This window comes from Olea europaea, unplaced genomic scaffold (assembly GCF_002742605.1).
Source record: "Olea europaea var. sylvestris unplaced genomic scaffold, O_europaea_v1 scaffold973, whole genome shotgun sequence".
NCBI lineage: Eukaryota > Viridiplantae > Streptophyta > Magnoliopsida > Lamiales > Oleaceae > Olea > Olea europaea.
This window is the reverse complement of record NW_019268234.1, coordinates 131,541-154,956: the sequence shown is the minus strand read 5'-3', so window position 1 is coordinate 154,956 and position 23,416 is coordinate 131,541. Positions and strand designations below refer to the sequence as shown.

Sequence of the window (23,416 nt, the reverse complement as noted above, 5' to 3'; positions counted from 1 at the left end):
TACGCAATTGACTAAGGACACCGAGGGACGCCGAAAAACGTGAACGGAGCAAAGGTTGAATGTCGGAATATGATATTTTCAACAAACACAGAATTGCAGAGATAGAAATGACAAAATGGGAGTCTCTTACCTTTTATACAAGTTCAGGTCAAACACCAGCCATCAGATCAAGCCTCAATAAATTTGGGCCCTTCATTGCAGATCGAATCCGAGGCGTAGAATTCAAACCATTTTCAAAATCAAGGCCTCTGATCGAAATGTGCTTCCCACGCACCTCTCCAAACGTGTCTCCTCCTAGAAGCCCCAGTTGTAGCCATCATTGCACATTCAATGCAGCAGCCGTACGTGCCTTAGAAGTCGAAACGGTTCGATTGCCTTTTCTTGGTAACATGCACAAAACATCAAATCATTAGCACAAACATCGAAGACAATTATCTCTTCGCAAGCCTAAACATGTTCGTCGTACTTCATCGCCTCGGCTTCCACATCTGCTTCTATGCAGTTCGGCCTCTTCATTACCTCGGCTTCTTCATTACAATTCAGCCTTCACAAGCATCGCAGATTCGATTTCTCAACCACCTAGGCTTCTTCATCACAACTCAGCCATCACAAGTCTCGTAAGTTCGATTTCTCAACCACCTTGGTCTCTTCATTACAATTCAACCTTCACAAGCTTCGCGGGTTCGATTTTTCAATGACCTCGACTTCTTCATCACAATTCAGCCATCACAAGCTTCGTAGGTTCAGTTCCTCAACCACCTCGGCCTCTTCATTACAATTCAGTTTTCACGAGCCTCGTAGGTTCGATTTCTCAACCACCTCGGCTTCTTCATCACAATTCAGCCATCACAAGCATCGCATGTTCGGTTTCCAACCACCTCGACCTCTTCATTACAATTCAGCCATCATAGGCCTCACAGGTACGGTTTCTCAACGACCTCGGCCTCTTCATTACAATTCAGCTTTCACAAGCCTCGCAGGTTCGATTTCTCAACCACCTCGACTTCTTCGTCATTCATCTACAACAGCACATTTCTAACTCCAACCATGATATAAATATTTATACTTGGAATTGGGGGACTATTATTTGGGGTTCAAAAATTCTTTCAATTTTTACCCAACTCACTGGCTTTACTTCATTAAAGTCCACGCATTACATAAATGACTATACTTGGACTTGAGGGACTATTATTACATGTTGACACACTTGGCCAACCCACTGGGGCCTATTGCCCACTCATGCTAGACTACGTGGTACTCCAGCCGAGGTAGTATGTATCACCGAGGCCCACATACCGAGAACACCATGAAAAGGTAGCCGAAGCCCTAAAGCGAAAGTATTATGTGAGTGGCCGAAGCAGGAGATCTACATAAGGATCTTGTTTGAATGATTGATGGGACGTTTGTAAATGTTAAGTCTTGTCACTAGTATGAGAGTTCTGCATCAGTAATAAATGTGCAGTAAGCTATCAAGTCAAGAATGATGCATAGGATTAGATGTTTGAGTTAAGGAGATGAGGCCAAGTGCCTCCTCTTCTAAAGGCCATCATTTCACATATACTACTATAAATACTTCTCTTGTGTAATATTAAAGGGCTAATGCAAGAATTAATACAAGGAACAACACTTTACTCAACTCTCTTATTATCTTGCAACACAATGCGAGTTTACACATTTTTACATGTACATTTACAAACATCGATTGGTAATTATTGTACAATCGGTCTACAAACATCTCATCGGATTACGAACGTCCTCGTCCCGTGCAATTGAGCTACTCCCACGCCTTTGATCAGTCCGTTTTAGACCGTCAACGTGTCTTTGCGTTTTGGACTTTTACTTACGTGTGTGCGGGTGGGTCCGACATCTGTTAGCAACATTTTTTGGGATCAACACATCTGTTTATTTGATTCAAAGCTATTTTTTCATATGTTTTGACACAATCATTTTCTTCTCAAGTTCAATAATATTACTTTCAAACATGTTCCCTCTCACAATAGCAAAATAAAAAAAAAAAAAAAAACTTCTTAAATGTAAATTATTTACATTATAAAGTTCAAACTAAACCTAATCATATTGTCAACAGACTCTTTGCTCCTCATTTAAGTTCCACTTAAACTAATATAGACCAATTGCAACTTTTTCAAACAACTATGCTCCAACAGTACTCCCAGAAAGAAAACAGGTACCCAACCCCCTTCATCATCTATATGTTCAGAACATGTCTCCAAATCCTTAGCCTTTTCATACTTTATTGCATTAACAATATAATACAACAGAATAGACTGCTCTAATCTCAACTTAGTAGCGAACAATGTAGAATTAGAATGAGAAAAACATCACTTGAAGAAACTGAGCAAATCAATCAACTTTTCAGCCTTGAATTTGGGGATGTATACACAGAAAATCAAATCTAAAATCTTATCCACTTCAAATCCCTTTCTAATATCACTTCCAGCCCTTTTCCAACAGATTGGAGAGTTTTTGTAAATCCTCTAAATACCATAAATTCTTTAATGAGCTCCTCTGCAAATTGCATGTTCTCAATCTGCAAAACTCAAATGAAATGAAAATTTATTGGTTTTGAAATTGATTATTTAAGATAAAAATTAGGAGTTAAATTGAATTAGGGAGGAAATTAGGGAGTACTAAAATTACGGTTGATAGAGGCTTTAATTTGTTTTAAGTGTATAAATCTAATTTGTCAATTTTTTTGAGCATACAGCCTAATTTCCTCAAATTCTTATCTACATGTTGATGATTGTGTGCCACTTTTGCTGTCATATTTTGTATTAATTATATGTATTAAATCAGTACATAGTATGGTTATTTTTGTGTATTAAAATGTCCATCAGAGTATGGTGATTTCAGTCAACAAGTAAGGTGTTGTTAGGTGGTAGTTGTTGACTAGAAACATGGTAGAAAACTATTGTAATAAATACATGTTTGGAACCAGTCGAACTGAGCTGTAGCTGGTTATTTTTCATCCTAAATACAAGTCTTTCTCTTCCACTTTGTTGACATTATTCCATCAGTGGTATCAGAGCCACTTTGGCCTTAGAACACGAAGAAAGGAAGGGCAGACACAGGTGAGAAAATCAGAAAATAACCACATATAAACTGGTGAGTGTGAGTAATGGCCTCTGGTGGTTTCACAGCTCCTCTGCCTTCAATATTTGCTGGAGAAAACTATGATTTCTGGGCTGCAAAGATGAAAGCATATTTGAGAGCTTATGATTTATGGGAAATCACAGAAAATGGCACTGAACCTCCACCACTTGGAGCAAATCCCACAATTGCACAGCTGAAGCAACATAATGAGGAGATTGCTAAGAAATTTAAGGCTCTTTCTTGTATACAATCTGCTGTCTCGGATGCCATTTTCACAAGGATTATAACTTGTGAATCTGCAAAAGAAGCCTGGGATAGGCTAAGGGAGGAATTTCGAGGCAATGAAAGGACAAGACAGATGCAAGTGCTGAACCTAAGAAGGGAGTTTGAAACTCTGAAGATGAAGGAATCAGAAATTGTCAAAGAATTTACTGATAGACTGATGAAGATAGTTAACCAAATTAGGTTGCTAAGTGATGACTTGCCAGACAGGAGAGTAGTAGAGAAGGTCTTGATCAGCTTGCCCGAAAAATTTGAAGCCAAGATCTCCTCACTCGAAGATTCGAGGGACCTGGCTAGTATGTCTTTGTCTGAGCTTGTCAATGCTCTTCAAGCCACAGAGCAAAGAAGATTGATCAGACAAGAAGAGCAAGTCGAGGGAGCCTTGGTTGCTAAAGGAAAATACAAAGCACAAACTAGTTATGGGATGAAGAAACCATTTAATGAGAAGAAGGGTGCTGAATGCAGCAAGAATCCTGTTGAAAGAAAGAAGTATCCACCATGTCCTCATTGTAAAAAGATAGGACATTCACCTAAATGGTGTTGGTTCAGGCCTGGAGTACAATGTAGGGCTTGCAAACAATTTGGTCACATTGAAAAGGTATGTAAAAGTAAGAAGGAGAAACCGGACCAGCAGCAAGCTCAACTTGCTGAAAATCGAGAAAACCAACAGGAAGAACATCGTTCACAGCAACAAATTCAAATGTCAGCAGCAATGATGAAGCTTGGCTGCTTGACAGTGGATGCACTCACCATATGACATCCAACTTAAGCATCTTTACCAAGATGGATGACAAACTCACGTCAAAAGTTAAAGTTGGAAATGGTGAGTTTGTTGAGGTAAAAGGTGCTGGAGAAATTGCAGTACAGACTTCATCAGGTACCAAGCTCATATCAGATGTTTTATATGTGCCTAATATTGATCAGAATTTGATTAGTGTTGGTCAATTGATTGAAAAAGACTATACACTTATATTCAAGGATAATAGATGCACCATATTTGATCCACAAAATCAGGAAGTCATGAAAGTAGGAATGAGACATAGGAGTTTTCCATTGGAGTGGAAAAATGTCAGTGATCAAGCACTAACAACCACAGTAATTGAATCATCTTTATGGCACAAAAGATTTGGACATGCTAGCTATGCATCACTTAAGTATTTGCATGATTCGAAGCTTGTAGAAAATATGCCTGAGATTTGCAATAATGATTGTGTGTGTGATGCATGTCAATATGGAAAGCAAACTAGATTACCATTTCCAAAAAATCAAGCAAGAAGGGCAACAAAGAAACTTGAATTGGTGCACTCAGATGTTTGTGGACCTATGAGAACCTCAACCATGAATGGCAACAGATATTTCATCCTTTTTATAGATGATATGTCAAGAATGTGCTGGGTATATTTTTTGAGAATGAAATCTGAAGTAGCAGGTGTGTTTAGGAGGTTTAAAAATTGGATAGAAACTGAATGCAACAGCAAGATAAAGTCCATCAGATCAGACAATGGAACAGAGTATTGTTGTGGCCAGTTTGACAAATTTTGTGAAGATACGGGGATCAAACATCAGTTAACTATACCTTATTCTCCCCAGCAAAATGGTGTTTGTGAAAGGAAAAATAGAACGATTATGGAGATGGCCAGGTGTTTGATGTTTGAGAAGAATATACCTAAGGAATTTTGGGCAGAAGCCGTAAATACTGCTGTGTGTTTACTTAACCGATTGCCAACAAAATCCTTAGATAAAAAGACTCCATATGAAGCCTGGTATGAGAAGAAACCTGGTGTGTCTCATCTGAAAGTGTTTGGTAGTATATGCTTCATTCATATTCCTGATGTAAAGAGGGATAAATTGAGTCAAAAGGCTGAAAAAGGTGTGCTGGTTGGTTTTTGCAACAATGCTAAGGGATACAGAGTTTTTATCCCACAAAGCAAGAAGATAATATCCAGTAGGGACATCAAAGTTGATGAGGGATCTACATGGAATTGGGATGCAAAATCAGTCACTCGACTTCAAAATCCTAGAATTACTCCACAACCAGATGATGATGATGATAATGAAGAAATAGAGGATGCTGAGAGTGACAGATTCTGAAAATGTGGTGATAAAAACTAGATCACTGGAAGACATATATGCTAGATGTAATGTTGCTGCTATGGAGCCTTCAAACTACACTGAAGCAGCAAGATCAAAATGGTGGATGGATGCAATGAAAGAGGAACTAAACATGATTGAGAAAAATGGAACCTGGAAGCTGGTTGATAGACCAGAAAATAAGCATGTAATTGGTGTAAAGTGGGTGTATAAAACGAAGCTGAATCCAGATGGTTCTATCAACAAGTTTAAAGCTAGGCTGGTCGTGAAAGGATACTCTCAACAATATGGAATTGATTTTACTAATACTTTTGCACCAGTGGCCAGGTATGAAACAATCAGATTGTTATTTGCAATGGCTGTTCATAGAGGTTGGAAAATCTATCAATTGGATGTTAAATCGGCATTTTTGAATGGACACTTGGAGGAAGAGATTTTTATTGAACAACCTGAAGGTTTCCAACTTGAAGAGGCAAGTGAAAAAGTCTATCTATTAAGGAAGGCCTTGTATGGACTTAAACAGGCTCCTAGAGTGTGGTATAGCAGGATCGATGAGCACTTGAGCAAACTTGGTTTTTTGAGAAGTGTGAATGAACAAACCTTGTATATAAGGCAAGAAGAGAACGAGATGATCATCATCTCATTGTATGTGGATGATCTTCTAATCACAGGAAGCTGCTATGCAAAGATCAATGAAGTAAAAGATGAATTGAGAAAGGTCTTTGAGATGACTGATTTGGGAGAAATGCACTATTTCCTTGGCATGGAAATATTTCAAATTCAAAATGAGATATTTGTCTGTCAAAGGAAGTATGTTAGGGAGATGTTAAGGAAATTTAATATGGAAAACTGCAAGGCAGTAAGTACTCCTCTTGTGCAAAATCTGAAGCTGATAAAAGATGATGGTTCTAAGAGGATTGATGAAAAAATATATAGGAGTATGACCGGATGTTTGCTGTATTTAACTTCTACCAGACCAGACCTTATTTTTGCTGCCAATATCCTATCCAGATTCAGACAGGAACCAAGTGAACTCCATTTTCAGGCTGCAAAAAGGGTGCTGAGATATGTGAAAGGAACTGAAGACTTGGGAATCTGGTTCAGGAAATCAGAAAGCTTGGAATTGACTGGATATACAGACAGTGATTGGGCTGGCTCGAGTGATGATATGAAGAGTACATCTGGCTATGTGTTTTATGCTGGAACAAGTGCTGTATGCTGGAGTGTAATGAAACAAAAAACGGTCGCTCAATCTACAGCTGAGGCAGAATACGTAGCTGCTTCAGAAGCTACTAATCAAGCAATATGGCTAAGGAAAGTTATGGAAGATCTTCATTACAAGCAAGAAAAAGCTACTGTCATTTATTGTGATAATCAGTCGGCTGTGGCTATGGTGAAGAACCCGGTATTTCATGGAAGGACAAAACACATTAAGATCAAATATCACTCAATAAGGGAGGCACAAGACAGAAAAGAAGTCCAGCTAATGCATTGTAGTTCTGAAGATTAGGATGCTGATATTTTCACTAAATCTTTGCCTAAAATAAGATTTGAAACATTGAGGAAAAGACTTGGTGTTTCCAACAAAAGTGTCAAGAAGGAGTGTTGATGATTGTGTGCCACTTTTGCTGTCATATTTTGTATTAATTATATGTATTAAATCAGTACATAGTATGGTTATTTTTGTGTATTAAAATGTCCATCAGAGTATGGTGATTTCAGTCAACAAGTAAGGTGTTGTTAGGTGGTAGTTGTTGACTAGAAACATGGTAGAAAACTATTGTAATATATACATGTTTGGAACCAGTCGAACTGAGCTGTAGCTGGTTATTTTTCATCCTAAATACAAGTCTTTCTCTTCCACTTTGTTGACATTATTCCATCACTACATCATTATAATATAAAACTTCGAGATTTACCATGTGATGTTTTTAATTCAAGTAATACTTTGTACTATTGCAGAAACATATAATCTGATATTCATTTTCCAGTTTTTAAACGTAATGTCTCAGACCTTATTAGGGTTTCTGATTCACGATTCAAAAAGGTGATGCAATGTATTTCAATTCAAAAAATATTTCTTCCAAATTCAAGAATCACATTCCCAGCATATGGTTTCACGATTCACCTAATTACGTCTTAATTGTAACCTGGAAATATGGCTTCATGAATTAGTATCTCTAATCATTGTGTTGACTTGATTGCAATTCATATTGGCATATGGATATATGTTGTTTATATGAAATGGCTTTCGTGTTTTCTTTGCTTGTTCTTTATGGTGCAAACTTTAGAAGCGATTATGGCTATTGCCATATTGTGGAGAAAACAATGTTTTGGAAATTGGAAAATGAAGCTTCAATTTGGTTGATTTGGTGTGTGAATAACCCTAACCTCCAATTAGGGTTTATAAATTGGCGGATAAACCATAATCATGCATGTATTGAAGATCAAAACATTAATTCTGAAAACGTTTTGATAGATTAATATGTATATGATCGGCGTGTGATGCTGAATTTGATTCTTAACAGGATTCTAGATGAAGCTAATTGGGGATGAATGTGAAACGATTCTATTTTGGGGATTTTGACTATAAAAATATAGTAAGTGGCATGTTTTAGGGGATAAAATTCAGCTCACAATTGATTACATAGTATGGGTGAGGTGATTTCCTCTTTTCATATTTTACTACATTTTTACAGTAATTCTATAATAAAATTAGTTATATAGTAATTCTTAAATTTTATCAAATAGTAGGTGAGGGGCGTAATTTCCACCATAGCGATTCTATCTTGTCGTAACAAGGCGGGGCCTAAATTTTTTTCTTTCGTTGTTCAATTTCAATTGTGAGCCCCATCACTCTGATTTCAATTGTTAACGAGATGCCTTTCTAAGTTTAAAAATTCTTATGGAGTGCTTTATATTAGTTTTATTTTTCTTGAAAACATTTATTTTCCCACTTAAATTTTTATTTTTGGAATGTTTGATTGACAATTTTTTTTCATGACAAAAACATTTTTCAACTTTTTGTTATATAATCATATTTTTCTCAAAAAGAAGGAAAACATTTTCTTTAGGGAGTGATGCTTTTTTTATTTTTCAGGTAATTCACTCTTTTTCATCTATCCATTCTCTCTCATTTACCCAGCAATAAATAATGGACAAATATAATATTTTCTAAATTGAAAACTAAATCAATCAAACACATTTAATTAATAATTTTCATACAAATAATTTATAGGTAATTAAATTACCTAAAATTTATTTTCTTTCCTTACAAATTATATACTCACAATCAAACACACCCTTAAAATTATTTTCATGTTTTCAGTTGATTATCATACTCTTTATAATTTTTATTTCTTTCCATTAATTAAATTTGAACTCTTCTTTTTCATAAGAACACCCATTAACCTTACTATTATTATTATTGACCCTCATCAATGTTATAATCTTCTCCAAACATTTTGCATTATTTTCTATTTTTGGGTTCAATTCTCGGTTAGTGTTGATATATTTATTGGGCTTATGAGTTAATTCGTTTCAATGAATTCTTCTTCTCTGTCCCACTTTGATTCCAGTTCATCTAACTTTGTGTCAAAAGCTTGGTTTGATTGAGTTCATCCTATTTGATTACTTACAAACCATGAAACGATAAAGTATGTGTAAATGAATTGTCCCCGATTTTGCCCATGTCTGAAGGTCATTATTTTCTCATTTTCAAAAGAAATCCAACCGTTACTTTTGACTTGCATCTCACCAAATTTTGAAAGATTGTACGCCAACGGTCAAAAAAGCCATTTTTATGAGGTAATAATGCTCCTCGAACAAGGACTTTTTATGATTAGAGCTGTTCAAACTCAAATTATTAGTGCATAGCACAAGAACTACAAACACGTCTTTACATGCCCAATTTTTTTTTTTTTTTTTTTCCCAATCTGAATTTCAATATAAAAAAATCTTGATTAATATTATTTCATTAACTAGAACTATCAACTTGTTGAAAACCTTTGCTTGGTCAAGAATTGAAACCTAGTTCTTGTTCACAAGAAGCCAGATTATGCTTTTAATTTGTATTATGTACAAATAAGTTAACCAAACGGCCAAACCTTTATAATTATGATATAAAATACTTCGTTAGAAACAAAGTTTTATTTCTCATTAATTTATAACTTCGTTCACTTCATTCCAACAATATTTTATCCATTAAAAATTCTAAATTAATTCTTGGTAGGAAAATAATTCAAAAGCTCCATCTTTTTCTTGCGAAATAGGATTTAGTTAGGTTATAGGTTTATCCACTTCCTACCATTTACCTAATATAACGTAGCATAATCAAGACAAGTACAGTCGATTAATTGTTATTGTTGATACTTGTTTATAATTTTAACTACACTTCACAATTTTTCAATAAAATATTTCATCAATTAGAACAAAATACTTGAATTAAGCAAAAAATAATCAATTTTTCTCTTTCCATGGCTTCTACGGTACACCTCGATGAGGAAAATCGTGCTTAAATCGTACGAGCACGGCACCATCACCCCGAGCTCTCCTCCTCCCCGTCTCCTTTATGTCTCTGTTTCTATGGAAAATTGAAATGTTATCTATCTACAATTCGTTAAACGTATTATAGAACTGTATAATACTTATACTAGCTCTCAAAGAATTATATATGTTCTATACCTATACGTATCTATTATACACGTCATGAATGAATCCTGAATCAACTACACTCTGTTTCTCGCTCTAGGAAAGAAAACCGGCAATTACAGTCTGTTTCTGTGCTTACATATATGTGTATATAGATATACGTGCATATAAATCATAGTGTGAGTAGGAGCCATCTGGACTGGGATTATGGAGATTGCAGCTGCAGCAGTTATTGTGCCGTTGGGTGTTCTCTTCTTCCTCTCTGGCCTTGTCGTCAATTTCATTCAGGTTTGTATATACTCATTCATCCCACGACCCACAAAAAATTGAAACACAACTCATTTTTTTTTTTTTTTTTTTTCACTTTGAGGTCATCTAGAAGCTAATTATGCAAGGATTTTTGTTTCACTCGTGCTGTTTAGTTAACAAATTTTTGAGGTTTTCATTTCACGCGTCCTTTCTGTTAGTATTTTTGCTATTTTTTGGCTTCTTTTATTGATATGTTTGAAAATATGTGGAACTGAATGGATGAAATTCTGCAGGCAGTATGTTTTGTGCTTATAAGGCCATTGTCGAAGAACACATACCGGAGGGTGAACAAAGTGGTGTCGGAACTTTTGTGGCTCGAGCTTGTTTGGCTCATTGATTGGTGGGCTGGTGTCAAGGTGATGAAATTTGAATCGTAGTATAAAGTTTCATTTTGATGGTAATGTTGTTATTTCGGCACATTACAAGATAATAAGTTTTAAATTTTAGTACACAATTGCCATGTGAAAAAAGCAATACTCTGCTTACTATAAAATTCAAAGCAAGTGCAGTTAGGATCCTGAAAAGTTGATTTAAAATTGGAAGATCATTTTTATGTAAAAGATGTTAGCTTGTCCCGTTCCGTTGAAGATTGAACTCATCTAAAACAAGCAATCCATGCAACATATGCCAAGTCTGAAAGCACATTTATGCCTAGTAACAATAGCTTAGGAATTTTCTTGAAGTTTCTACCGCCTAGTACAACCAGGAACATAGTAATATTGAAATGTCTATATCGAAGATAGAGATGTTAGTATTTTTCTTGCCGAATAAACACAGGGTGTGGCTTACTCAGACATAAAGGCAGTTTAAAAGAATGATCTCTTATAAGATCAATTTTTAGTTTATCGTTCTTAACTAAGTGGTTGTGTCTTCTTCTACATTTGCTTCATTTAGAACTGATAAGATGCGGAGCACGTTGCGGAACCTGTATAAGAAAGTGGACAATTATCTGATAGCAATGAGGCTGGTGCCCGCCATTTGTGTTTTAGCTCTAGAAGTGTCATCCAATAAATATGATGTGGTACCAAATGAGTTTATCACCTCAAAATTCGAAGTGCAAACAAGATATAGAACTTAACTTTTGATTTTGGATTTTTATCATTTCCTTCTGAATAATTGGTCTCATATTTCATTTTTTTATTGCAGATACAATTGTATATGGATTCAGAAACCTTCAAATTAATGGGTGAGTATAGAACTTCTATTTTCAAAATTTGTGCCTGGATTCAAATAAAAGTTAGGCTTTCTCTAGTTACTCATACTATCGATTATGCTTGTATTTTTCCAGGTAAAGAACATGCACTCATCATGCCGAATCATAGAAGTGACATTGATTGGCTTGTTGGATGGGTTTTAGCTCAGGTTTATCATCTGCTTTTTGCTTCTATGCAACTCTATGTACTTGCAAGGTCATATTGGGAAATTGCCGCTTCCATCCATATTACATCTTCATTGCTTTATGCACAAATTTTTTGTCGGCACATCCTTTTTTTTTTTTTTTTTTTTTTTTTTATATGACCATGTGGTGTATTCATTCCAGATATGATAGAATTATTGTTTTTTATGAGACATCTATATCAGTATATAGGAGATATGGTGGTCAAGAGCACATACAGAGGTGTGTGTGTGTCAGCAGGTACACATCAAGATGTGCATGCATAGATATGTAATTTTAGTTTTATAGAACCTGGATTGTATGTGCAAGCTAAGAAAGATAAATAAAAGTACAATTTTTTTCGGCAGTGCTTGGGATTTAAGTTGGCTCTTGATTATAATCGTTGCCATTAAACTTCCGTAAATTGATCATTTGATCTTCTAATGACAGAAATCAGGTTGCCTTGGTAGCTCACTAGCTGTTATGAAGAAATCATCAAAGCTCCTCCCGGTTAGCATCTAATATTCACTTCTGTTGTCACAATGCTATGGTTAAAGACTTGATCCTTGTTATGGTCCAATGCTGTTAGTCAAGTGATTCAGTCAGTAAATTTAGAAGGAAAATCCCAATATAGCCTGTATTTGTTCAAGCGGGCTCAATCGTATCAAGCCCATAAAGTTCTTTTCTCCCTTGTTCTAGACGAGCTTCATGAATCTTGATAATGTAAAATTGGTTATCATCTGGACAATTAAATTGCATGAAACTGTAATCTTTGATTCTTTATATTATAAATTTTTACTTAAATTTCATAATTTCCCTCTTAGTAGTTAATAAAAATTTTGTTGTTTTCATATTTATGTTCTTATCAACTGTGACTGAGCAAATAGAAATAAGGATCCCCTGCTCACTCAGTTTTTCTATCTTACATTTTCTTAAGTCCTGTCCTAGCCTTTTGTTGGAGTCCCTGGTGGAATAAGACATGGGAATGAGTCTATTCTTATCTGCATTACGCAGGTGATAGGATGGTCTATGTGGTTTTCTGAGTATCTCTTTCTTGAAAGAAGCTGGGCCAAGGATGAAAGCACTTTAAAGGTATGTTTAAAGATGAGATTGGTTTAATTCCAGTTTGTATGTGCATGTCTATCTTTTTTTTAATATATCTACTAACTTGTCTTTCTCTTCAATTTCTTGCTTCTTAAATCTTTTGATTTTCCTGAATATCTATTGCAGTTAGGTTTTCAACAGTTAAGGGATTTCCCCCAACCCTTCTGGTTGGCACTCTTTGTTGAAGGTACCCGCTTCACTCAGGCAAAACTTTTAGCTGCTCAAGAATACGCAACCTCAACTGGACTGGCTGTTCCAAGAAATGTTTTGATTCCTCGTACAAAGGTATCTGGCTATGCCTATTTCTACAATGGATTTTTTATTATTATTTTTAATTATACTGCAGCTGCTATTCTATCTTTCTCATATTTCTTACGTTCCTTGCTAGTCAACAAGACTTCTAAGCATAGTTATCAGACCCGACTCGAACATCCACCCGATCAAGGGATTGGGTCACTGGGTTACTGGTTGGACTGGTGGGTCATTACTTAAAAATAATTTATTAATCTTTAAAGTATAATTTTTTATTTTTTTATTTGAGACAAAATTAAAGTTTTCAAGTTCTTTGTCACTAATTTTTCTATACATTTAAATTAATGATTTTTTGAACTCATTTATCAGTGATAATGGTTAAATTTTGATTTTATAATTTTGTATTTTATATTAAAAAATATATTTTTCCCTTTTTGTGATTTACAAATTATTTATTAATTATTGAAAAAAAAATTGTGCATTATCTATTCAATTTATCTTAGTTAAAATTAATTTTTTTCAAACAAAATAAGTATATAAAATAATTAGTTGCTTTAAAAATTTTTCTAAAAGTAGCAAATTATTCATAGGTTAAATATAATTTATTAAACAAAAGATGATAAAGTGTTGCTTGCACTAGTGGTAATGTTGTGTTCTACTTACTTAAAGGTTAAGGGTTCAAATTTTTGGTACCTACAATTTCAATGTGAAAGTGTTTTGAAATTTAGTTTAAAAATCAACTGGGTCGAACTAGATTGAACAGACCCAAAAATATTCAAAAACCGCCCATTGGCTCTGTGAAATCCGAATTTTGACCGGGCCACTTGCAACTATTTAAAATCAACTGGCCCAGCCCGGTCAAGGGCCCGGGTCACCGGTTTACCAAGTCGATCGTCCGGGCCGGGCCGATTTTAATAACTATGCTTCTAAGCATCCGTTTGGCCTCCTTTGAAACTCATTAAAGAGGTGTTTGATAGACATTTTTATGTAAAAATGCATTTTAGAATAGTAAATTGATGTGAAATGTGTAGTTAAAAAAAGGAAGGATTTTTGATTTACGTGTAATATTATTTTAATAAAAAATGTGTGGTTGAAAAGAAGAGAGAAAAAAATACATTTTAAAAAAAATGACTATCAAACGGGGCCTAAGTTATTTTTCCTGTCACTTTTCAGCCCGTCTTTTTTGACACAAGTGGGGCCTGTGTCTGCCACTTTTATCATCCATTGGCAGTAGTTTATTTCAGTCAAATGGACTGTTGAGGTAGCTGGACAAAAACACCCACCAACATTAATAACAAAAGACAAAATTACCCCTCATTCAATCACCCTCATCCACATTTCCATTAGTTAGTGGTTGGGAGGGTATTACCGTCATTTAGGCATATAAAGTGAATTGTACCCTCCATTATTAATGAAAACTTTTTCCTTTTATGATACACGTATGCTTTGAACAATTTGACACATGGGCCCCGCTTTTGTTTGAAAAATTGGCAAATAATGCGAATTAATGAGCTTTAATGGGGGTCAAACGAGAGCTAAAGATGAAAGTTTCACATTTAGTCTCTTGATTAAGTATTGACTTGCCTTGTGCTCGTGTGGTATTGAATGCAATTATGACATAATATAGCCATCAACATCAGCTTCAATCAGAGGTGTCAACATCTTGAAGAAAGTATAACAGATCTTCTCATCACTCAACGTTACAACATAGTTTCTTTCATCTGCAATTCTAACTTGAAATGCAGTACTTTCATTTGCCTCGGTAGTTGTATTCCGGTTCTGCATTTTTCCTGGCGATGTTTTGTCCTCCAATGCTGCAGTTTATTTTAGATGCTCAGTATTATTCACCATTTTGATGTACATTTCAATTTTCAGGGTTTCGTAACGGCGGTAAGTNGCTGCAGTTTATTTTAGATGCTCAGTATTATTCACCATTTTGATGTACATTTCAATTTTCAGGGTTTCGTAACGGCGGTAAGTCAAATGCGCTCATTTGTTCCAGCCATTTATGATGTGACTGTTGCTATTCCCAAAACTTCGCCTGCTCCCACCATGCTAAGACTCTTTAAAGGGCAATCTTCTGTGGTAATTTTTTCTGATCACTGAGCATGGTCTTAAAGTTGTTAATTTACTGTTAAATATAGTTGGATGCTACCTCGTGTTTCATAATGATATTTTCATCTGAGTATAATATTTGAACAAGGCATTTCAATATACTGTTGAATATTTGTTCAAAATCAATGGAGTGATAATGGGTTAATTATTGGGTTTAATTGTGGAATTAGTAAAATCAAAAGAAAATGAAAATGAAAATTTTGATTTTTTACCTATGCATTTTGTACGTACAAAAGATGTGTCTTGGCCAAAACAGAATCAAATTTGCTTTTACTATGCAACGCATAGTGTTAAAAATTAATCGTTGGCTGATTTTTCAATTTGAAACTTGGTGACCGTTTTGGATTAAAAGTTACCACTTTTCATCATGTTTTGACACTATTTTGTGGTGTATTTATTAAAGCCTATGAATAGATGATGAATAATCAATACAAACACATTAGAAACATTGAAAAATATTTTGAGATCCACGTATTATTTCACATTGAATCAAACTATTGATTTACATTCATATTCAATATTTTCCTAGTGTTCTTAAAGTTTTGGAGGATTGTACTCATGCTTTAGTATTAAATCCTTTACAAGGCTTGATATAATTCTACAAATCGTTTGCCAAAACTCTTAAACATCTCATTCAAATCTGAGAGGGGGCCAATATTGTTCTTGATGATAGAGATTCCGCGTTCGAGCCTTCAAATTTGTTCTTGACAACTTTCTGATTTCTTCATCTTGTTGCTGTAAATTTTTTATTTTTTATTATTATTTTTTAATCTTCTCCAAACCCCTTTGTTTTCAACATATACTACCTTGTTTTTTGAAATTGAATTCGTAACACAGATCCATAGTAATGCATTTCTTCGTATTATTATTATTTTTTTTAAAACATTTTGAGATAACAATATGTTAAAACCTTTCGAGTTTCAACCAAAGTTCAACTAGGAAAACGAAACGTGCAAGGTTTTGTTTACTGATAGGAGCTTTTTATAAGCAAAGAATTTGCTGTTTTGCAGGTTCATGTGCACCTTAAGAGGCACTTGATGAAGGATTTGCCTGAAACTGACGATGCTGTTGCTCAATGGTGTAGGGATGCCTTTGTGGCCAAGGTAAACTACTTTATCGAATCCCCAGTTTTGACGTTCAAAAATTGTTGTCACTTTGAAGTACACTTTACTTGAAAGAACATTTATCAAGTCTCGAAGAAGTAATCTATCATGATCGGTTTCTCTTTTGCTTTCTTCTAACAGGACAAGTTACTCGACAAGCATATAGCCGATAATTCCTTTGGTGAACAATTGCAAGATACTAGCGGGCCACTCAAGTCTCTTGTGGTATATGCATTGAATTCACATATCTCGTTTGTGTGTGTTCCACTGGTTCTCTACTGAACATTTGATAACCATTCTTCTCCTGCCATAACAGGTGGTTATTTCTTGGGCGAGTTTGCTTACACTTGGGGCCTGTAAAATTTTCCAGACATCTTCACTTTTATCCTCATGGAAAGGTCTCGCTTTTTCAGGAATCGGATTGACAATCATCACTGTTCTTATGCAAATCTTGATTCAGTTCTCGAAGTCAGAACATTCAGCCCCTTCCCGGGTCAAACCATCAAAGCCAACAAACAGTGTCTTTGGGTACTCAACAAGATAAGCAGCAGTAAAAGATGACATATAGCACCCACCCTTTGAGCGAAATGTGGCATATCATGAGTTGTTAGTCCATTTATATTTGTATTTACTTCAATAGCATACTCGCCCGTGCTTGATTCTCGTATGGAAACAAACTTTCATTAGTTTCTTGATCTAGTTGTGTTATCTAATTATGACGTGTGTTTAGTAGTGAACTTTTTGTTTTGATACCGTCGAGCATTGAGGACCATCCAATCTTTCATGCCAAACATGCATCAAAATAGAGTAGGACTGGTGTGGTGGCAGTGTAGGTTGAGATGGAGGTCGAAGGGTGGCAGATGCTGCAATCATGGGTCAGGTGGGTGGTGGCGAAGATGGAGCCACACACATCAGCACAACTAAAATTAACAATGGAAAGAACATGTCACATATGCCAACTAACCATGACTTCACATCACAACATAATAATGAGAAAGCAGGTAGACTAAGAAAATCATTAGATGTAATCAAAACAAAGTTCAGCGAGTCCACAAATAAAATACAAGACCCAATTGACAAATTGTGCTGTTCAACTATAAGAAGTTGAAACCAAGTCATATTCACAAAACAACCATACAAGTGACCAAGTAAATATAATTTCGAAATCAAATCTAATTAGTAAGCTCCATTCTGTAAGGAGCCTCACCTCGCCTCACCTCACCTCACCTCAGGGTTGCGGTAAAAAAGTTCACTATGCAATGGAGGAGGAAGTATAGTCTTGGCACGTTTGGTAAAGGATTAGACAACATTGAACAATATTATGATTGTACTGTACAGGATGCAGTACACCAAACATGCACTCTAGGTTCAACATGAATAAGGATCAGTCCCATCATGAAGAGCACAGCATACTGTAGCTTTTTGATGCCCTCGATAGACCTTGATTTCCTCACCATTGGACATGGACCATAATCTTGCTGTTGAATCAGACGAAGCTGCATAATTGAGAATTTTCAAGTGTCAAGAAAAAACGAAATTGCATAGTCAAAACACCATGAAAGCACACATCATGTTTAGCACAATTTCATATCAATCTTGTTGTAGGAGTTTCTATGATTTAAGATATTGTATGTTATATATAGAAACATTACGGTGTATAAGATTGTTGCAAATTATCAACAGTTCATCAGTAAGACACATCAATTACAGGTTCTTAAGAGGTCAATTCCCCGACTTAGTTAATAGAATATATTGTTTTTGGCTTCTCTTTTTTAACAGTGTTGAGTCTTGTTCAATTCTCCTTACTAAACATGTCGATATGCCAAAGTGCAGTTTTAAAACATTATTTTTGTAAGAAAGATTACAGCCAACGACGAGTTAATAACCCAAATTGTCATTGAACTTTGCAAAAAGTTTTCACCGGGTCACTGAACTTTAAAAATCACCCAAGTCATCGCTGAACTTTGTAAAATGTTTTCACATGGTCACTAAATTTTGCAAAAGATTTCCACCGATTCACTGAACTATAAAAATTATTTTATTCATCACAGAACTTTGCAAAAACTTTCCCAGGGGCCACCGAACTAGGAAAGTTTTTACAAAGTTCAATGATCTTGTGAAAATCTTTTAACAAATTTAGTGATGAATGGAGTGATTTTTAAAGTTCAGCGACCCCATGTATTTCTTATGCAAAGTTCAGTGATGACTCGGGTGATTTTTAAAATACAGTGACCCAATGAAAACTTTTTGCAAAATTCAATGACTATTTGGATTATTAACCCCAGACAAGTACTATCCATTACATAAAGATATGGACGCCTTCTAAAGCATACCTGTGATTAAAAAAGAGCCATCCACTGAGAAAACACAATCCCAAACCCACCTCTGATGCCCTGAAAGCTCATTAAGATCAAAATAAAGCTTGATGAACAGATTACAAAATTAACACCATGTTTAGCCAATCTTTAAAAAAGAAGTGAAAGTTCTAAAATTATTTGTTTTCAAACATGTTTGATGTTACCTTTTACTATAAGAAAAAAAAAATTATTTTGGAAAACCTTGGGGCCTGTTTGACATAGGTTTTTTGAGTAGCTTTTGTGAAAAGTAATATTTCGGAGAATGTGTGATTAAAAAATAAGGAAAAGTTACAGTTCCATGGGTAAAATTATTTTATTGGGAGAATGAGTGGGAAAAATGAGATTTAAAGAATCTATACCAAATAGGAGCTTAATGTCAAAATAAGTAACTTCTAACTATAACCAATCAGGAAAAAAATATTTATTCTTAAACTTTCTTATTTATTATAAGTTAACTTTTCTGAGCTTAGCCAAACATGCTCTAAGACCTGTTGCAGCCAATAAATGAGAAGCTAATTTATACCGACTAGTGTTTTCTCCAAGGTAAAGCCGTCTAAATTCCATATTCTCACAGTATGGTCAGCAGATGCGGTAGCCAAATACCTAAAAATCACCATTTTGAAAAGAGAAGTGAGTAAAACAGGTTCAACATCCGAATAACATCAAATAACACTTTTGGAGAACATTAAAACCGGAAAAGCCAAAACAATTTACGGAAATATCAATTAGATAATTAGGCCTTGAAGGCAGTATTAGATTCTGACCGATGAGGTTCACACAACTCGGGGGAAAGGAGACATTTAAGGATGTATCCATCATGAGCCTGCAGCTTATGAAGAGGCTCAAAGTTGGTCATTGTCTGCAATAGAATGCGAATTCACGTTAAAATGCCAATTGTAAAGTTCATGTCAAAGTATAGATAAATATGCATCTAAATGTTACTTGGGTCCCTTGCAACAAGCGCCAGACGTAACATGTCCCACGATTATTTGCAGCCACTACCAAGCTTCCATCCCACATCACGGTCAAAGATCGTACAGCTGTATCCACTTCAGGAACCTGATGATATAGTTTAAAACATTATCGAATTTTCCGATCATCCCCCACAAGAAAATCTATTACTTTACAATTTATGAGATGACAAATTACTATGATCGAGGCTGCCTTGTAATGAAAAGAACTCGAGAAAATACCCTACTCACAGCTTTGCTTTTAAGGTGTATTCTACTCCAAATTTTATTTGAAAAGTTAATAACATCCACCTTCCCCTGAGATTTTTTCATTATGCTAGAAGACCCCCGTGGATCTGGTACTCAATTCTTCCTTGTCAGATTCTTCTATTACTGGAAACTAACATGGTGGTAAACGCCAAGGGGAATTATGTTATGAAAAAGGGCAATTGAAGGGGAGTACACTGTAACTACAAATTCACATAGGGAATATGTATAATGGACAAACCATAGGTGAGTTTAAGTAATTAACCAAATTGAAAACTTGCAATCTTTATAAAAGAAAGAGTAGGCCAAGTTTTTCATGTAACTCGTATACAATTGCAGGCAATGTCTTAGCAACTTACCAACTCACAGCTGCATGAATTTGCTGTCAAGTCCCAGACACGAATGTTGCCATTTTGGTCCCCAGATATCAGCTCAGTCTGCAAATCAATAAAGGAGTATAATGCAAAGAGCCATCTTATGACATCTAAAAAAGCTAAGCCCCAGTTTGGTAAAAATTCAAATCCAGATTTAATCTAAAGTCGAAGTCAACAACTAATTTTTACTACACATTTCATCAATTTTTATCAAAATCTACTAAAATTCTGATTTTAATCCTCTTCAAACAGGGGCTAAATCTGTCTGACACTCAGACTTAATTACATCCTAAATTTTTCCTTGAAAACATGATTAAACATTATAGTAATGCCAAAGAAATGCAATATTAAAGTCTCTTTACAATATCACATTATATCTTCCAATAAAGCCACATGGAGATATTGGTAAGCCCTATATCCTTGTCTATTCTACAAAACAAGCCTCAAAGATCCATTCAACTACTAATTTTCTCTACGTCAGGGCAAGAAAGTCATCAGCAATATTAACTAGGATATATTTTCTCAGTTTAACTTATAACCTATACATCTATAATAAAGCAAATAGTTAAAGCCCATTATGTGGAACAGGTAACTGGAATTGCAAAGGAGATATGAACACAAAGGAGAGTATCAGTTTTAATTCCACATGCCCTCGGAAACTAAATTGAAAATCATAAAATAGACAAGACATATATAAGTCACCGCTGTTAAACCGGAACCAGTTCCCTTCTCACAACCTTAAAGAATTCAAATTTTTTTTGGCCAAAAATATAAATCCATTGAAAGAAAGAAAAACATTGTTGAAAGGCACCTGATTTGGGTGCAAAACAACAGTATTAACTGCGGCACGACTTTCATATTCCCTCTGACAACCTGGTGCTCTACATTATCCAGAGCAAGAGAATATTTAAACCTACATCAAACAAGAGGGAAAAAAGGAATTTCGAATTAAAATCTCTTTAACTTCCTCCACCTCAAATCCCAAATCTTCACTGTGCCATCTTCAGAACCTGAATACATCCAATTTCCATCACATTGAAATCCAACTGCCATAACATTATTAGTGTGTGAATCATAGCTCATCACCTGACACAGTAACAAAGATGTCACAAAAATTAGCAGGAGGCAATGTTTGAAGATATAAAAAGAATATTCAGAAGAGGAGAAATATACAGGCTGAGGGCTGTTTGAGTTAATGTCAAATAACCGAATATGAGGATTTCCAGCTGCAGCCAGGTAGCGTTTATCTGGGGTAATCTCAAGCCGGTTCACTAGCTGTTTGGATAAAATAAAATAGAGGGATGGATGCATCAGTTTTGACTAAGAAAACACCCAATCCGCATAAAATTAACCTTGCTCTTACTGTTCTAAGGATAAAAGCAAACATTTCATACACGTGAATTATCTATATTCCACTGTGATTCATGAGAGACCTACAAAGTGGTATGTTGTTCGTGCATTATATTCATGAATGGACAACATCAAACAAGAAGCAATCGTATTCACAATTTACCAATTTTATCACAACAGGTTTGCATCAAACGAGTAAGCAATATACAGACACAATTCTTAGAGAAAAAAGTATGGATTGTTGAGCATCATCAATGTGTTGCAACCATGCGAAACAGCAAAAGGAAAAATGAAAAGAGATTCCATTGCTTATTTATTACATCCTTGGACATCAATGTACCTACGCCCACACACTCCAGCGACCAGATACTTGTACCACTAAATGCAGCAAGGTTTAGTCTATTTGCTAATAATCATTCTAAATTAATGGCTTGTATGTGCTGCTCTTTTTTTCCTCAAGGATCCCTAATCAGCATCATCCTCCTCACAATCTTTTGAGCTAAGATAAGTGGCTAATTCTACACATATTTTGGCCAGAATGATGTGAAAAATTGAAAGCAAAGCCAGCCACTTTCAAAAATTAAACATTTAACCACAAACTTGTATAGTGTCCACTCTAAAGGTAATTTGTACACGTGTGGGATCACAACCTATAAACCTCATAGTCATATTCAGTAAAATATCAAACTTATTGACAGCTCTAGTATACACCCAATTACTTCAATTACAACAGCATTTAAATAATTAGAGAGAGAAAGAGAGAGAGAGAGCGCTGAATGAAAATAAAAGGCCGAAAAAGAGAGAGGAACATACAGATTCCGGGTACTGGATGGTCCTATAGCACCGCCCACTTTTTGCATCCCAGAATCGAATGGTGTGATCATAGCTCGCTGTAGCTAGAACCACAGGTGGTTGACTCATAGCTGTTCTTTTCCTTTATCGGTACGGCTAAAAGACATGAGAAAAATTAACACAAAAAGGTCAAAAAATACCTGGAAATAAATTGAAATGAAAACCAAAAGTAATGTTCTTTTGGGGAAATACGGTTTAAAATCAATTGGGTTCGGATGAAATTCGGATATAAATAAATAAAGAAGTCATTTTTCATATGAATTACCCGGAAAATTGCAGACGGAAAATTCAAGTCATTGATGGGTTTTGTGAAGGGTTTTGAGGAGATCCAAATACAGGAAGCCTGTTCTTCAGCGCAGTACAATTACCATAATAGAGGCCTTTCAGTTTTTAACTTATAAGTAGAAAATCTCGAGAATTTTTCATCTACATTTTTCTTGTAATTCCTCTAGGAGAGTTGTATAGCGAAGGTGGCCGGTGTGTAGACTTCTTTTTCGAACAGAGCAAATTAATTTGCAAATGTTTTGCGGCGATTTTACTAAACTATACTTTTTTTACTTACAAGTAGATGTCAAAATACCTCCAGAGATTTCCACATCCACTCCATTGTTCCACGCAACTCACCTTAGGTCCGGATTTCATCATTGGGCCGGGTTTAAACCCACCAACTCGTTTCTGCCTCTCTGTCATTTGCCCACCCAAAAGCTAGACCTAAGTATATATAGTGCTTACTTAGTAAGAATTATGTTAATTGATTTTTTAATTGTTAGAGATAAAGTGTGTCCTACTTGTGAGAAAAGAATTCAAAAATGATAGATGGAATAGTGAAATAACAGTCAAAAAATTGATTTTAATTGGATTTTAAACTACACCA

General features: G+C 35.2%; 3 protein-coding genes across 3 annotated transcripts; 2 read left to right on the top strand and 1 right to left on the bottom strand.

Moving 5' to 3' along the window:
• The first annotated feature begins 3,136 nt into the window (after positions 1 to 3,136).
• On the top strand, positions 3,137 to 4,150 carry LOC111392765. Its single transcript, XM_023018162.1, has one exon. It carries the CDS (start codon positions 3,137 to 3,139, stop codon positions 4,148 to 4,150), a length of 1,014 nt encoding a protein of 337 aa, XP_022873930.1.
• Positions 4,151 to 9,926: 5,776 nt separating this feature from the next.
• LOC111392769 (1-acyl-sn-glycerol-3-phosphate acyltransferase 2-like) lies at positions 9,927 to 17,087 on the top strand. Its single transcript, XM_023018164.1, has 11 exons — positions 9,927 to 10,422; positions 10,677 to 10,799; positions 11,590 to 11,629; positions 11,732 to 11,805; positions 12,269 to 12,328; positions 12,833 to 12,910; positions 13,049 to 13,207; positions 15,134 to 15,259; positions 16,300 to 16,392; positions 16,534 to 16,617; positions 16,709 to 17,087. Exons 1-11 carry the CDS (start codon positions 10,342 to 10,344, stop codon positions 16,934 to 16,936), a joined length of 1,146 nt encoding a protein of 381 aa, XP_022873932.1. The 5' UTR covers positions 9,927 to 10,341; the 3' UTR covers positions 16,937 to 17,087.
• Positions 17,088 to 17,394: 307 nt separating this feature from the next.
• Positions 17,395 to 23,087, bottom strand: LOC111392756 (protein LST8 homolog). Its single transcript, XM_023018151.1, has 11 exons — positions 22,808 to 23,087; positions 22,504 to 22,638; positions 21,514 to 21,615; positions 21,314 to 21,426; positions 21,152 to 21,221; positions 20,326 to 20,403; positions 19,692 to 19,808; positions 19,514 to 19,608; positions 19,273 to 19,352; positions 18,726 to 18,785; positions 17,395 to 17,888 (listed from the first exon to the last, which is right to left on the bottom strand). The coding sequence occupies exons 2-11, from the start codon at positions 22,609 to 22,611 to the stop codon at positions 17,761 to 17,763; spliced, it is 951 nt and encodes a 316-aa protein (XP_022873919.1). The 5' UTR covers positions 22,612 to 22,638; positions 22,808 to 23,087; the 3' UTR covers positions 17,395 to 17,760.
• Positions 23,088 to 23,416: the final 329 nt, after the last annotated feature.